Raw genomic sequence first — 16,010 nt, 5'->3', positions numbered from 1 at the left:
TACAGATAAAGCCACCGGGGCACAGATGTCACGTGACTCACAAAGATGGTTCAATGGCAGAGATGGCTAGAACCCAGGCAGCCCAGTCAGTGTAAAAGCCTGGCTTCTACCTGTTCTGCCCCTTAGGAAAGCTTGTCAGGTATTTAGCACACTGCCTGGCCTGTGCTTGTAATAAATGGGACCTGTTATTACTGTCGCTGTTGTTGAGGGGCTAATACGTGCTGGAGGAAAAGCCAGAGTGGACAGCCACACCCATGCAGCACTCGCCTGACTGATACGAAGCTTTGCAGCACCTAGAGCCCAGACGGGAGATGTCCTCCAGCCCAGCCCTCGCTTTGCACTCACGGGTTCTGCAGCCCAGAACAGGAACATAATTTGCCTGAGGTTACCCAGAAAACTGGACGAGCACCAGGTTTTTTGGCTTAAAATCCGGTGCTTTTTCTGGCTCTCAGAAATCTTCCCAGAAGGTTTCCAGAGTATCCCCAAGGCTTGGAACATCCCGAACGCTGGAGCATGGAAGGGAAAGTTGAGCCCTTATGGGGACTTGAAATGGGGACTTGAAAAGGAGCCTGGTGGATGGACAGGAAGGAGGGGCCAGCTGTTCTAAATGGCCAGGGAAGCAGGAGCTGGGCTGGGGTCAGGTCTGATTCAATTAGGGACATCCGGCTCCTGGTTAGAAGGCTGTACTTGCCAAGGCAGAGAATTAAAGGTTAACATTGTAACTAGGAGTGCCCAGATCCTCACCCCAAGCGTGAGAGGGCACCTGTGAGCCTGTCGTACTTGTCACACTGCAGGCAGCTGCCTCAGGAGGCAGAGGACGGAGGACATAGGTAATCCCCACATTGGCCCACACCCTGCACATGGGTAAATCTCCCACTGTGTGTTGGGCACTGTGCTGGGTCCTGCGGGCTACAAAGATCTTGGTGGGCCAGAGACAGGGAAAGGTAGGAATCCTCCAGAAGCTGATCTGGGGATGAAGATTTGAGACCTAGCAGTTTTTCTGGGTGGGAACACCAGTGAGGGAGTGAAGGAAGGTAGGGGAGGAAACGCAGCCAGAGTGGTGCATTATCAGCCTGCCTCTGGGGCTCTACTCACAGAGAGCAGAGAGCGCAGGGAGCCAGTGGAGAGCTCTGGGCTGCAGGGCCTTTCTAGCTGCCCCTCGGCGCTCCTTTAATCCTGTCTCTAGAGAGATCTCCCTTTCTTTTTTCATCTGTGCAACCTTTTCATTTTCTTCACAGCTCTTAACCCAGTTTTTCAATTTGCTTTTGTTTATTACGCCCTCCAACATACCCTAGGGGATGAGTCTGTTTTACTCAACCCTGTGGCCCCAGGGCCTGGCACATAATAGGTGCTCAGCTAAATGCTATTGACAGGCAGAGAGTCAGCAGTGGATCAGGGCAGAGCCTGGCAGCTGCAGGGAAGGTCCGCCCCAGCCTGGACTGTGCAAGTCTGCTCAAGGCTGATGTCAGCCCAGGTGGAAGCTCTCAGGACGGCCTGCTTGAGGGGACAATCCCCTATGGTCCTCTTCCCAGGAGGGTGGGACTGACCAGTGCGCCAGGGGCAGGTGGTTAAACAGGCCCAATAGAGATGCTCAGACCAGGAGTGCAGGGGAGCCTTGCAGAGGGAGGGAGACCCCTGGGGGCTGGGGCTGTGCAGGGAAGACTGACGGGGGGGGGGCAGGGGGGGGCTGGTGTGAATCTCCACCTGGACTTGGATACTGAGGGAGACTTGGAGATGAAGGGGGAGGGGGAGGGCTGGGCCAAGTGGGACTTATGAGTGCATGCTGGGAGGCTGCTAAGCACACGTGGGTGGGCAGGGGCAGAGGGTGTTAGTGGAGGTCTGCAGGGTGGGAAGGCCAGGAAAGAGACAGGAACTATCATGAAGGTTCTAAGCACGGATTTAAGAGTCACGCAGCACCAGGTTGAAATCTCAGCTCTGCCACTGTCTAGTGACTTAGCTTTTTATGTCTCAGTTTTCTCATCTGGAAAATGGGTATAATGATAGTACCTTGTTCTTGGGGTGGTCAAAAGAATTGAGAGGATATATGTGAAGTTAAGAGTCAGCATCACCTGCCTGCACTCGTGCCCTTGTTCTTGGACCCATGGGGGAGACAAAAGAGACACCAGTCCAAAAGGGGGAGGACAGAGACACAGGTGAAACTGTCACATAGGATGTCAGCCAGAGCACGCAGGATCATCGTGATGCCGCAGCAGTTTCCTGACAACTCTGGGTGATGTCACAGAGGATGGAACACAGAGACCGAGGCCGTCCTCACAAACGGACAGGAAGTGCCCCGTGTCATCAGAGACTACTCAGGCCCTCTTGTATTGTACGCACACTGACATCCGTTCTTGCTGACCCATCCGTAATTATCAGGGAAGACCTCCTGGAGGAAGTGGCACTTCCACTGAGCTTTCCGGGGGGAGGGGGAAAGGAAGGGAGGGCAGAGACCCAGGGTCTGCCTGGAGGACAGCTCAGGATAATAGCGCTGCTCTGGCCGGCCCCCCAGAATGCGTTTGTGCATTCATTCAGCAAACCTCGACTGTGCCCAGCCCGTGCGAGGCCTGAGGAGGTGTCGCAGTGCATGCCTCGTGGGACCTAGAGTGGAGGGGAAGAAACAGCAAAGCCCTGATAGTGATGGCAAAAGCTACCAAGGGAGGGGACAGGGTGCTGCTCTAGGCTGGGTTTGGGGGAGCTGGGAGCTGACACAGGGAAGGAGAGGAGGTCAAAGGGGCACAGAGCCCAGGACAGCATCTACCCAGCATTACTGTGCCCAGGATGTATAAAACCTCTGCTGAGAAAAACAGCCTCTCTGGACTGGAAAGCCTGCCCAGTTGAAGCCTGGCAGTCTTGGGCTGCTGACCCAGCCAGGTACCACTTCAGGGCAGAGCTTCCAAGAAGCAGCCCAGAAAACATGTCCGCTCTGGACCTGGGGCAGGTGAAGGACACATAGAATCAGAAAGCACTGTGCCTGTCTGACCGTGTGGTCATGGACACTGCCGCATGTCACAGCCGGGTTTTCTCTTCCTGGAGGCTATGCTCACTCACACCAGAGCTTAAGTTGTGGGCTCCCTGAGAAAGTATCTAGACCTGGGTATTTCTAGTCCTGAGTCTCTGTCTGCCTTTTACCTTTCCCTTCCCCACCTGCTCCTAATTCAGCTTCACTGTCCAGATTTTATAGCTGTCCTTTATCAGCCACAAGGTGGCAAATGATTTGAGTGCTAGACTAAGGCAGCTTGGGCTCAGATCCTGTCCCTAGTGCTCACAAGCTGTGTTACTTTGGGCAAGTTACATGCCCTCTCTGATCCTCCATTTCTGTCTTGTAAAATGGAGAAAATAAGAGAACTTGCCACAGAAGAGTGTTGTGAGGATAAAAATGAGCAGATTGGTCATGCGTGGTTTGGTACCTTTATAATGTAAATGCTTGAAAAATGCATCATTCTTGTCAATTACAGTACAGGTATTAGTAATATTAATGACAATAGCAATGGCAACAATAGCAGCATGATACCCTTTGGGAAGGAAAGGATTACTCAGCGGGGAGGGGCTTCTCAGTGGTGACTCCCAGGAAGGCCTCGCCCACTCTCTCCTCACCTCCCCATTTCCCACCATGTTCTGAGGTTCAAGGGTTCATGCTGGCTCCAGGGCTCCAGGGGACTTCTTGGTGGCAGAAGCTCAGCTTTCATTACATAGTGGAAGATGGAAGCAGTGGCCCAGGGCTGGCCCGCCGGGATCTAACGGGTGTCCTGGTGAACAGCGACTTGCCTGCCGTTGGAGCCAGGCTGACCCAGAGGAGACAGAGCCGGCCCAGTGCAGACAGGAAGGCTGGGGTAGCAAACTGTCCCTCGGGGCTCCCAGATGGCCCCCCCTTCGGCACGAAGGGCACAGGCCTGTCCGAGGCCTGGAGCTGGAAGCCTCTTTGCGGAAGTCGGATGGGGCCCAGTGCAGTGCCCTGTTTTCTCAGTCAGGGAGACTGAGGTACAGAGAGGGCTGCCATCCCCCAGAGCTCGTGACCCCACATTGGCTGGCCCAGTTTGGTGTCTTGTGATTTCTCATTAGACTCTGTGTTTCATGTGCAGACCTTTGGGAAGTTCCCAGCCCGCCCAGCCCAGGCTGGCCCAGAAGCACCACAGATTCCCTGGGCAGAGAGTCCCTTCGTCCTGCACTTCCCGTGCCCACCGAGCAGTGTGGCGGCCACCTGCCCCTCCATGCAACAACCTCATTACCTTAACCCAGGTCCAGCAGTGAGGGGGATCCAGGCCTCGCTCTTGTGCCGATCAGATCAGTGAGGCCCAAGGCCCTAGGAGGCCTGGCGGCTTGGCAGCAGTGGGAATTCCTGGGGACTGTGGAAGGAACAACTGTCATTCTGATGGAGTTGAGTCCCTTCGTCCTGCCACCCCCAGCTCTGCCATCCCCCGGCCATGGGGTCTAGGCAAGTGGCTTTACCCCTTTGAGCCTGGGTTTCTTCCTCTTTAAATAGGCAGCCCAAGCTTTGGCCCACCCGAGTGGGGCCAGCTGAGCCAGTTTCCCCGCGTCCTTTCCAGGCTCCCTCTCTAGCAGCCCCTTACCCGGACCTTGCCCAGTTTGTCCCAGGTGGTTCGTGTCACTGACAAATCTTGGCTCCTCCAGAGAGAAACCCTCCCCCCTCTTCCTGCTGTTAGGCCTTCAGCAGAGCTCTGTGATGGGATGGAGGAGGGGGCTGGAAGCTCAGAGTATTTGGTCACCTTTATGAGCCTCACGGGTGCACCGGGTACTTAATCCACTGTGTTAACCTGTTTTATCCAACAACCCAGTTAGATGGGTCCTAATGGTCTCTTCTTTTTACAGAGTGGGAAGGGAACAGACCCTAAGTAATCTGTCTGGCAGAGCTGGGATATGAACACACACATTTTCCTTCCTTCTGTGAGCCAAACAGACCTCCTGCTGGTACCCAATTCAGACCATTCAGGGCCGCCCTGTCCAATGCACTAGCCAATCCATTGTAACTATTTCAATTGAAATTTTAATTTAAATGAAAGAGGATTAAAAATTCAGTTCTTGGGTCACACTAGCCACCTCTCAAGTGCCCAACAGCCACAGTGGCTGGTGGCCATTGTACTTGGCAGTGCAAATGGAGGTCATTTTCGTGGATGATTGCAGAGAATTCTGCTGGGTAGCTCCAGGTATGGCACCACTAGGTATTGGGGGCAGAATTGGGATACTCTGTGTCATTGGGTGTGAAAATCAGAGTGGGCTTTCTGCAGGAGGTGCCCACCACCCCCACAAGGCAGTACAATACTAGAGAGGGCAGTAAGGGGTGTGTAGTGGCTGTAAGCACAAACAACCCGGAGTTTGCAGCCTCGTTTCCCAGTTGCTAGCTGTGTGGCACCAGGCAGGTTACTGAACCAGTTTGAGCCGCTTCTGTAAAATGGTCCTAAAGCACCTGCCTGAGAGACAGTCAGGCATCATCACAGGGCCTAGCACGTCTGGGTGCTCCATGCTTGTGCATCTGTGGGGTTCAGTTCAGGAGTCTGGGAGATGCAGGGTTCTCCCACTGCAAGAGGCGACCACATGAGCTCCAGGAGCCCAGGCCTCCCAGGCAGTGTAGCGGGGCTGGGTGCCCAGGGGGAGCTTGGGGTTCTGCCCCAAACACCCTTTCCCAAGGAGGCCGAGGCAGAAACAAGCACAGCTGAGCCTTGGATGGGCTCCTGGGCCTGCTTGGGAAGCAGGGAGCTCTTGGCCCAGGCTCCCAGCTTCCCAGCCCCAGCTCAAAATTAGGCCAGGGCTGGGAAGTGAGGTGTCCGCAGCCAAAGAGCAACCTGGAGGTCTGCTCAGCAGTGGGGCCCTGGTGTCTGTCTGTCTGGTCTGTCTGTCTTTCTCGTACACACACACACACGGACACACACACGCAGAGTCCCAGTTGCATTCCTGCCCTTGCACCTTTGCTCACAGCATTCCTTCCACTCTGACATGCCTTCCTGCCTCTGCTGTTTCTAAATACTCATCTTTCAAGGGTCGCTGCAGCACGCTGTCTCCTAAGCAGCCTCCCCAGACCACGCTGACCTCCCTTCCCTGGCAATTCCTATACAGCCTACCCTTGGACCGGGCTGAGGGGCACCTGATCAAAAAGCGACTTCCATGGTTTCCTTTGCTGCCTGTTTATCTCGTCCCTCCAACCAGTCGTGTGCCCTTTGAGGGCAGAACTGTGTTTTCCATCACTCTTCGGCTCAGACTCAGGGCTGGGTCTACAGCAGCCCCTCTGTTAAGACATGGACGGAGGGATGGGTGGGTGGGTGGGTAAATGGGTAGCTGGACAAATGGACTTGGAGAGACAGCGAAGGCCTCCGAACATGGAAGACCCTCCTTTCTCTTCTCTCCAGGGACTTCAGAGTTGAACCCTGTCACCCCATTTTGTCGCTGGTCCATCTGTGGTTTTCCAGATCTGGCATGCAGTCCCCCAACATCCAGGGAGCCCTGTGGCCAGAAGTAGCCTGGCAGAGTAGAGAGCAGGAGCCCGGACAGCCTGCGGGGAGCTCACAGCGCTCCGTGGCTTCCTTTCCCACCCAGGAAACCAGCTGGGTGTGCCCCTGCCCCCTCTGCTCCCACGGATACTTATGGTCAGCATCTGGGTGGGATGCCTTGGGGTGCACACAGGTCGGAACCCAGGCCCATTTGTTCTCATGGTGCTAAGCTGGAGCCCCAGGGGACAGAGCCAGGGTCTTACAAGTCCAAACCCATGAGGGGGCCGGTCAGCACTTCTTGTGTGTGGCCACTGTCCACCCTCCAAACCTAGCCTCTCACAGAAACCCAGGGGTCTTCGTCAAGTGCCAGCTGTGGCGCTAAGAGCTTCGCACATTATCCCCGGTAATCCCCCCAACAACAAAGGGAGGAGCTGTTTTTATTCGACAATGGCAGGTACAGGGAGGTGAAGAAACTTGCCTGTGTCACGAAACAGTAAGAGGCTGAAGCACACTGCGCTCCACTCACATTCTCGGCCTTCAGCTCGGAGGCCTGGCCACGGCAGAGCGGTCGCCGGGCTAGAGGCCCGCTCAGCGCCTTTGCCCAGGATGGCGAGGCGAGTTAGAGGAGATGGGCAGACAGACAGAGCTTTGTCCTTCTGCTGCGGATGGAGCCATGGCACAGACCCTGCGGGACGTTTGGGACGTAAGCACAGAGCCTGGGGTCCACGACAGCTATAGCACCAGCCTCTCTGAACCCAGCCTGGGGGGACATGAGACCCCTTCTGTCCCCAGGAATTCAGCTTTTTCACCCGGGGCAGGAATTCCGGCCTCTCTGGACTGTCCACATAGTCACAATGGGGCCTATTCTCAGAACCCTGGATAACACAGCCCCTGAGGAGAAAGGACAGATTCTTGTTGCACACAAGGGCCCTCAGTGCCACAGTGTAGACCAGGGCACAAATGGGGGCAAAGAATTCACATCTCACACACACACACCCCTCTCCCTTCCCTGGAGCTTGCTGCCCCTTGAGATCATTCTGTGCAAAGGCTCTCAGGAGTCAGAATAAAAACCTAACTAGGGGCTACGCAGGGTGGAAAAATCCCTCCACATTCTCCAGACCTCAGCTGACCGGGCGCCCCTTTGCCCAGACCCTCCTTGCCTGGCTTCGGGACCAACACACTGTCGTCCCACTGTGTTGGTTTCACAAAGAATTAACTGCCCACGAGGATACTCAGAGCAGCCTTGCAGTGCAAGGGAAGAACTGAGGCTCCAGGAATTTGTCAGTGTTTTTAAAACTTTTTTCTGCCACGCTAAGAAATTTCACATCCCAACCCAATACAGACAGACGGATAGACAGGTAGGTAGGCAGGTAGACATCTGAAATAGAAGTTTTGAAAAACAGTATTTAACCTTACTATGGGTGATATGATCATTTAGTTTCTTCTTTTTTTAAAGGCTTGCTGGGATACACTAAGTTGATTTCAAAACTCACTAATAGGTGACAGCCTCTCATTTGAAGGTGGGCTGCCCAAGTCTACCAGCCACTGAGGGGCAGAGCCAGGCCCAGACCCTGGGGCTGGTGACATCATTGCCAGACTTGTTACAAACTCTCTTCCCCCCTGCCCCCTTGCTGTTTACGTTGCCTCTTAACAAAAACCTTCCTTCACTGCACCAAGGCGTTACTCCCTGATTCTGAAGCCTTCTAGATTTCATAGCCAGACACCAAAGTCCCTCCAGCCCGGACCCCGTCCTGCCCTTTCCTTGGCTGCCCCTCTACTCGCCCACCTCTGGTTAAAGGTGCTTGTTCCTGCTGCTAGAACCTTTCACTCTCTACCCTCCTTATGGAATCACACACCCCCACCTCACCCCCCATCCATCAAGTCTTAGGTCAGGCTTCCTCCTCCAGGGAGCTGCCTTGGATGGCCTGCAGCCCAGGATCTTTTCTCTGCATTTGGAGGGTAACCACTCCTGTGGAATGTCTCAGAACGTAGCATTTCTCATTGTGCTGGGTGGTTTTGTTTCTTCTTCTTCAGCCCAAACTTGCAGGCCAGAAGCATGTCCTCCTTTTCCCCTCTACCTGCCTGCCCAAGGCCTTCATGAGAGAGGCTATAGCAGGAGCCGAGAAGTGCTTATTGGTTGAGAACAGCAGTCAGAGTCACCATTACGTACCTCAGGGCTCCGTGTCAGTCCCCCAGTCCCCATATTCTAGGTACCACCCATATCCCCAAGACCACTTAGCTGTCAAGGTCACCCAGAGCCATCTGGCAGACCAGCCAGTCTCTCAAGCCATTCTCAGCAGCAGTTGGCCGTGCACACGGCGTCCTGGGCCCTGCAGCCAATGTCAGCCAGCAGACAGGGGTGAGAACATCAGGCTGGAGTCTGTGCCTGCGTGTCCTCTGCCAGCACACTCCGATGGGAGCGAGAATGTGAGGGGGTGGCAGGCAGTGGAGGACACGGCCCGCAGCACTCACCTGGCAGAACTCAGCATCCTTCCCCAGCACTGGCCCAGTCAGATGGGGCTTTCTTTCCTACTTTCTCCCTTGCCTGTGGCCCTCCCTGGCTTTGCCTCTCATTTCGGGAATGCTGATCGGCAGCATGGTGTGGCTTCCTTTCCCCAGCTTGAGTGTCCTCGCCTTGCGGCCCAATCCCCGGGGGCATCAGTGTGGGAAGCACTCTGGGTCAGGACTGTCCGTGTAGCTTCACAAACCTGGGCAAGCCACTTAAGCCCTCAGGACCTCAGTTCCCTCATCCATATAATGGATTAACACCATCTGTGCCTGCTTCAGAGCACTGAGGTCAGAGGCCTGCTGGGAACTGTCTAGGGAGGGCAGCAGGTGGGAGGCATGCACAGAAGCGGGAGGCTAACACGAATTGTTCGATGCCTTTTCCACTCCCTCCTTCCAGCCTCTCCCTCTTTGCTTCCTCCAACACCAGCCCCTTCTCTAGACTGTCGGGGGCTGGGGCACAGCCCTTCCCACCAAGAGAATGGAAAGGGGGAAACCAGAAGAAGAAAAGGAAAGCTGACCCTCTGGGGGCTGTTAGCATGAAAACTCAGCGTCCTTTGTATCTCTTGGTTTGGGGCTGGGTTGGCCGCTCCTTGGGAGGTTAAAGGCATCCCAGTCAACAAGTCCAGAGCAGCCAATTCTTATGGGTCAGTGACACCCTGAAACCGGGACTGTTGCCAGAGGAGCCTGGATCAAACACTTGGGGTGCAGAAACAAGCTTTTCCTGGTGGGCTGGGCTAGACAGGGACCCAGGTTGCCTTGGTGTCTGTGAAAGCCCAAGACTCTGAAAATGAGGCTGGAATTGTTCCTCTTGGGCAGTGCTGCCAGCATCGTGGTAAAGTCCTTTAGAAGAAGCCACTTCCTTTTTAGGAGGCTCTGCAGGCCTTTGCCATTTGGGTAGCAGCTAAGATTGGGTCCAGCCCAGCTGTGGAAGAATAATAACAAAGATAAGTTATATGGCACATTTTGTGCTGGGCAGTATTGAGTGTCTTTATGTGTACTATATGTTTCTATACCATACTATCCAAATCTCAAGGGGCTGATATGGTTATTATCCTCATTCTACAGATAGAGAAACAAAGGCTCAAGAGGTAGAGCAAGTAGCTCAAGATGACCACCCAGCTAGCAAATAGCCGAGGGTTGACCTGGAGTCTATCTGCTTCCAGAACCTGCCCTGTGAACTTCATTCAGAACCTCATCCAGTGAAGAAGGGCCAAGAAATGAACTGTTTATATCATGTGGGGTAGAGGGAGGCCTCAGGAGTCCCTCTTTAAGTGGGGGCAGGGTGGGTAGGAGGAAGTCCTCCCATCTTCTCCAGCCAGGCCAGACCTGTGGACCATGGGGGGACCAGCTGTCCCAGTTTATCTGTGACTTTCCCAGTTTGTGTCCTAAAAGTCTTGTGTCCTGGTTTGCCTGGGTTGGTTGGTCCCTGTACCCATGGTCTTTGTCACCTCTGGACCAGTTGCAGAGAAGGCCACGTGGCCTGATGTGAGGACACAGTGAGGACACCAGGGAGGCCTTTTCAATTACATTAGCTTCTGGCAGCACTAGAGGGAGATGCTGGCCCTGCCTCCCCTCCCTTCCCTCCCTTCTCCTTCCTGTGGTTCCCTGGGAGATAGTGATTCAGCAGCAGGTCGGATGCAGGCTAGACTGTGACCTACCCCAAGTGTACTCATCGGTGGGTGGGGGCTGTCAGCACCGGCTCAGGGCGAGAAGTGGAGCAAGGAGGGGAAGTGAGGGCAATCCTGATTTGTTTGGGACCTGGACCCAAACAGGGCTTGCCATCCTGTGCAGGGCAGTGGGAGGTAGGTGTGCCAAAGGCGGGGAGCCCTGCCCTTTTCCCCTTATGCTCCAGTATGTGGGACAAGGGGGGTCCCAGACTCTGGATACCTAAGCTGCTTCTCAGCCTATTCAGCAGCTAAAAATATGAAAGGGCTTTGCTAAAAGGTGCCCACCCAGAAACTGCTAAGAGGCTGGATGCCAGGTGCTATGAAGGAAATAGTCCTGTGTCTGCCATTCCCTGCATTCAATCACAGCCCGGGGGCCCCTTGGCAGGATTCAGCCTCCACTCCACTAACTCCTTGTGCTTCTCAGGCCCTGGGGCCTGCGTTCCCCTCCCCCCTTGCACTAGTACTCCAGGGGTTGGCAGTTTTGGGGGATTTGCTTTGAGCCCCCAGAGCAAGGCCTAGGTTCTCAGTGCCCAATCGTAGCCTCACCTCCTCACTGTTAGCTCGTCTAAATTCTGCACTCCTCGTGGGCAACATGAGGGGCCACACCCCCTGCAGCCATCTACAGGTCTTTGGTGGGAAGGACTCTATAATCTGATTGAAGGACAGGCTGGCCAAGGGATTCAGCTGGAAGCTGGCTTGACACTGCAAGTACATTGTTCTTGCTAAGCATAAATGTTTCTTAGGGGTGGCTGGGTCTGATGGAGACCATGTGCGAGGACTAGAGCGCCCCTTGGTACCACCCTTGCGTGCATATCACAGTTGTAGCACAGGGGGCAGAAATTGTGCTGGGTCCCAGGATCTCAGCCAACACTGGCCGGGGACTTGATTGAGATGCAGACAGGCTGGGGTGGGGCCCCACATCTGAGTTTGTAACCAGCTCCCCAGAGGATCCCATTGTGAATGACCAGGTTGAGAATCACTGACCTGTCCTGGCACAGAGGAGCACTCAGCTCCTGTGGATTATGTCCCTCTCCCACTCCTAGGCCTCAGCGTGCTCCCCTGTCACAGTGTAATGACCTGTCTGCATGCTGCTCTCCTCCCACCCCCAACCAGGGCTGTTGACAAGCTCAGTGAGAATCCTGGGTAGCCCGCAGCTGCACTAACAGGGAGAAGGTAGCCATCACTGACGAAGTTACCCCCTATCTGGACTACTGGCAGCCAGAGGATGGTCAGTGGGCCATTGTGATCCCAGGCCCCAAGGGCTTCTCCTGAAGGACCAGCAGGAAAAAGGGGAGGGGGGGCCAGGAGGGGCAGTTCTTCATTGCCATCCATTCTCTGCCCTTTCCTGGGCCTCACTGCAAAAAAGCAAGAGAAATGAATTCCCTCCTTGGGAGTGGCAAGTCTGCTGGAAAGGACATAACCACCATACCACGCTCTCCTCTTCCTCCCTGGGAATTCTCCCCACCAGCCCTCTGGGACATGGTCTCTCCCTATCTTCTGCCCCAAGGAGATCAAACTGCCAGGTGGGGGGGAGGGGCACATGGGACCTCTCCCAGTTTCCTAATCCTTTGGAGGCAACAGATTCAACAGATCTTCCTCCACCCCATCCACCCCGAAGTTTTCATTCCTGCAGGTGGGCTTGTAAACCACTGCCCTTCCCCAGGATGGGTGACCTTGGGCAGTGGCTGAACTTCTGTTTTGTCGTCGTAAAATGGAGGCAATAGGCCCTTCCTCGTGGTGTGGATGTGAGGATCAAAAGAGGCATGGAATTTGGGATTGGAAGGGAGTTCTCAAAACAGGAGAGTGGGAGTGGGGCATGGGGGAAGGCATCGTAAATGCAGGTTCCTGGGCCTAGGCCCCAGCATTCTGATTCACTGAGTTCTGAGCCCAAACTTGAGGAAACATAGGACTCTAGGAGACAGGCAGCCCCTCACCCTTTGCTGTGTGGGCGAATTATCTTGGAGTTTACTAAACAACCTTCTGAAGCCCAGATTACCCCATCTCCAGACTTCCCAAATTGGAATCTTGGGGAGTCTTGGTGAGGTTGACACCCTCCTTGTGAACCTGCTGTCCCTTTCTGAATGAGTCCCCTCCTGCATGAGTCCCCTCTTGCTAGGAGGCTGACCTAGCTGGCCTGTGGGCTTTGACTAAAGCCGGAAATGGGCATTTTCTTTGATCCCCAGGGGAAATGAAAGGCATTTCCTCTGGTCTCCAGAGAAAACCCCTGCCAGCTCCTGAGCACTTAACAGAACCTCCAGCATATTGGAGGCCTGTGAGGCTTCCCTGAGGATTATGAATAGAAAGAGTGGGAGGGGCCAAAGGCAGGAGCAAGCACCAGAGGGTACCTGGAGGCAGGATTCCGAATTCCTATCCGGGTTAATCCCTAGCAGGGAGCTTGGGTCTAGGACAGGGGCAGACTTTAATCAAAGGGTTACACAAATATTTAATTACTCAGAGGCCAATCTGGAGAGGGGGAAAATGCCGAGGAAGATACGTTAAGGAGGCAACATTTCAGTTGCAACTTAAAGGTTGAGTGGGCATGAAACTAGTAATGCCAAGAATTGGGAGGGGAAACCCTGCAGGGGTGGGGAACGGGCAGGGCCTGGGTTCTAGCAATCACCCTGCAGAGCCTCAGCTTCACTATTAACGGAGTTGGGGTGGGGGGGGTACCTGCCTTGTCCTCCCCTATCCGAGGATGGGGAAAGGTGCCTAGGAAAGGGCACAGTGGCCCATAGAGCCCCTTCTGTAAAGCCAGTCCGGGGCGGGGCGGGGCGGGGTTGCGGGGCGGGGCGGGATGGGCGAATCGTGCCCGGAGGCCGGGCTGGCTGGGGGCCCGCGGGCAGGCGCTGCGCGCAGTGCGTGCGGCTGCAGAGCGCGCGGCTCGCCGGCTGCGGGGATCACATGAGCAGCGGCGAGGACCGTCCGCCGCAGCCCGCTGCTTGCTCGTGGGCGCCCTGCAGCCGCAGCCCCGCAGTCCCGCTGCCCCGCCCCGCCCTAACCATGTCTATCTGTTGTTGCTTCTTTTTCAGGGACTATGGCAGTTCCAAGAGGAAATCAGGTAAGGGAGCCTCTGGGCGGTTTCCCCTCCTACCTCTCTTCCCGCCTTTCTCACCTGCGGAGGACTTTCTTGGCAGGAGGGGCCCGTGGCCGCCTGCCCCGTGGTCCTGTGGGGCTGGGGTACCCCCTCCATGCCCCCAAGATCTTTGGTACTTGCGCCTTCTCCGTCCACTGAGTCCTTCGCTGTCCCCTGTTGGCAAGGGGGGTGGGTGCATGGGGAGTGCGGGGGTGTCTCTTGAAGGGCCTAAGCCCCTACAACGTTGGCAGCCTTTCCTCCCCCCGCCCCCCGGGTTGCAGTACCCACTTTTCCTTGGGTCCTTCCCGTGGTGCGGGGGTTGATGGAAAGGTTAATAGAGACGCAGGGTTTTCACGGAGGGAAGATGACATCCAGGACTGGAAAAGGGGTCGTACTTGAGTGACTGAGTTTTTAACGTCTGCAGCGCAGACCTCCCCCTCTTCCTACAGCCAACTGAGTGCGTTCTCCTTGCTGCGGGGGTGGGAGCTCTGCGCGGTGGCAGCATAGCGGGTGTGATGGGTGGGAAGGGGCCCACCCGCCAGGCCTCGGCCTGACAGGTGCTAGGGCTCACCCAGAGTTTGCGAAGCGGGTCGAGTAAGAGAGAAAGGCGGAGCCAGCCCTGCAACGGACGCTGTGTACCAGAGGGAGGGAGCTGTCAGCTGGGGTCAGGGAAGGGTCCTACCCGGGTGGGGCGGGCTGGGCTAGGCAAATGCCTGGGCGGGGTGTAGTTGGTTGGGGGAGGATGGTCCCTAGGAGATAGGAATGTGTGTGTACAGATGGGCGCTGGGGGGTGGCCAGATTGGAGCGATCTGTGTGGGCACGTGTGTTGCCTGTATTTATGGGGGCGAGCAGCCATGAGGGGTAGGGTCTGGCCCTTGAGGATGTGGGAAATGTGTATAAACATGTGACTCACATTAATAGCTCCTGTGGGGAGATATCTGTGTCCAAGTGCCTTGGTCTGGGGATCAGTAGAGGTGTGTGTGCCTTCGTGTGATGGATGGGATGTGAATTGAGGGTGGGGGGTGTCAGTATGATTGCGTAGTGTGTGTGTTTCTGAGTGTAGGTTCATATGTTTTATGTGTCCAAGTCTTTGCTTATATGTTTATTGGGATGTGGAAAGCTGTGTCCTGGTTGATGCATTGGGGAGCACGTGTGTATGTCGGGTTGAGTGGGTCTACATAGTTGTGTGATGTGAGGCTATGTTTACTTGTTTGGGTGCACAGATGTTGGGTATGTGTGCCAGTGTGTTGGGCTGTATTTGGTTGTGGGTTGGAGTCTATGTTCATGTGTTTGTGTCCCTGTTTGGGGTGTTCACAGCCCTGTCAGCTGGGCAGGGGTGTCTCAGGTGTGCCCATCCACTGGTGCAGAAGGCCTTTCCTCCATGTCCAGAAGGGCAAGCTGCCTGAGGAGTTGCAACATCACCTCAACTGTTACCTGCAGTCAGAACCCCACAGGGAGACGTGGGAAGGACATGCAAACCTGGGACTGGGTTCTGTCACAGCCCCCTCTCCAGGGGACTCTTGCCCAGGGTCTCAGAGATGTAGGGCTCTTGTTGAGCCTGGGCTCAGATTCTGGCTGTGTGTGACCTTAGGCAAGTTTCATAACCTCTCTTGCAGTTTCCTCTAAAACAAAGACGATAAAAGTATCAACCTCACATATAGTGCATAGTAACTACTATAGAAGTATTAGTTTATCCTCATCATCATTACTTTTTCTGAAGCCGTGGGACCTCAGGTGAGTCCCTTCTCAATTCTGGGCCTCAGGTTCCCTCTGTAAAGTCAAGAGCTGGACCAGGTAACCCCTCAGGTTCCCCCACTCCCAGTCTCTGAAGCTTGGGTTCTACGCTGCTTCTTAAGCAAGGCAGGGCTCCACCCAGGGTAAACCACCCCCGGTTTCCCTGCCTTCCACTCTCAGGCCAGAAAAAGGATGGATGGAGGAATTTAATTTATGTTGGTGTGCTTATGATAATGGCCACTTAGTGCCATGGTTAAAATGCCAGCTCTGGAGCCAGACAGCAGGAGGTTAGAGCTTGGCTTCCCTCCTCTGAAACCTTGGGCAGATTTCTTACCCCTTCTGTGCCTGTTCTGTCGTCTGTAAGTTGGGGATATTATTCATACACATTGTAATGGTTCATTTTATGAATGAACTTAGCTGGGCCATGGTGCCCAGATATTTGGTCAAGTATTATTCCGAATGTTTCTATGAAGTTGGGTTTAGAATGAGATTAACTTTTAAAAAAAAAATTTTTTTATCCTCACCTGAGGACATTCATTGCTTTTAGAGAGAGAGGAAGAGAGAGAGAATGTAGAGAGAGGGGAAAAG

At 54.8% G+C, this 16,010-nt stretch overlaps 1 protein-coding gene across 3 annotated transcripts in view; it reads left to right on the top strand.

Annotated features, from left to right (window-relative positions):
* The window catches only part of SH3PXD2A (SH3 and PX domains 2A), a 220,794-nt gene that overhangs the window by 131,674 nt on the left and 73,110 nt on the right, over window positions 1-16,010 (top strand). For 2 of the 3 annotated variants that reach the window (XM_090278545.1, XM_090278546.1), the window contains exon 6: window positions 13,645-13,673. In XM_090278545.1, the coding sequence (XP_090134671.1) occupies window positions 13,645-13,673 (29 nt within the window). Of the gene's footprint in view, window positions 1-13,615; window positions 13,674-16,010 lie in introns of those variants that run through there. The other variant, XM_090278544.1, reaches the window with a different exon arrangement.

The sequence above is a fragment of the Furipterus horrens genome, unplaced genomic scaffold (assembly GCF_987537825.1).
Source record: "Furipterus horrens unplaced genomic scaffold, mFurHor1.1.pri manual_scaffold_5, whole genome shotgun sequence".
Classification (NCBI taxonomy): Eukaryota; Metazoa; Chordata; class Mammalia; order Chiroptera; family Furipteridae; genus Furipterus; species Furipterus horrens.
This window is presented reverse-complemented; position numbering and strand designations above follow the sequence as displayed.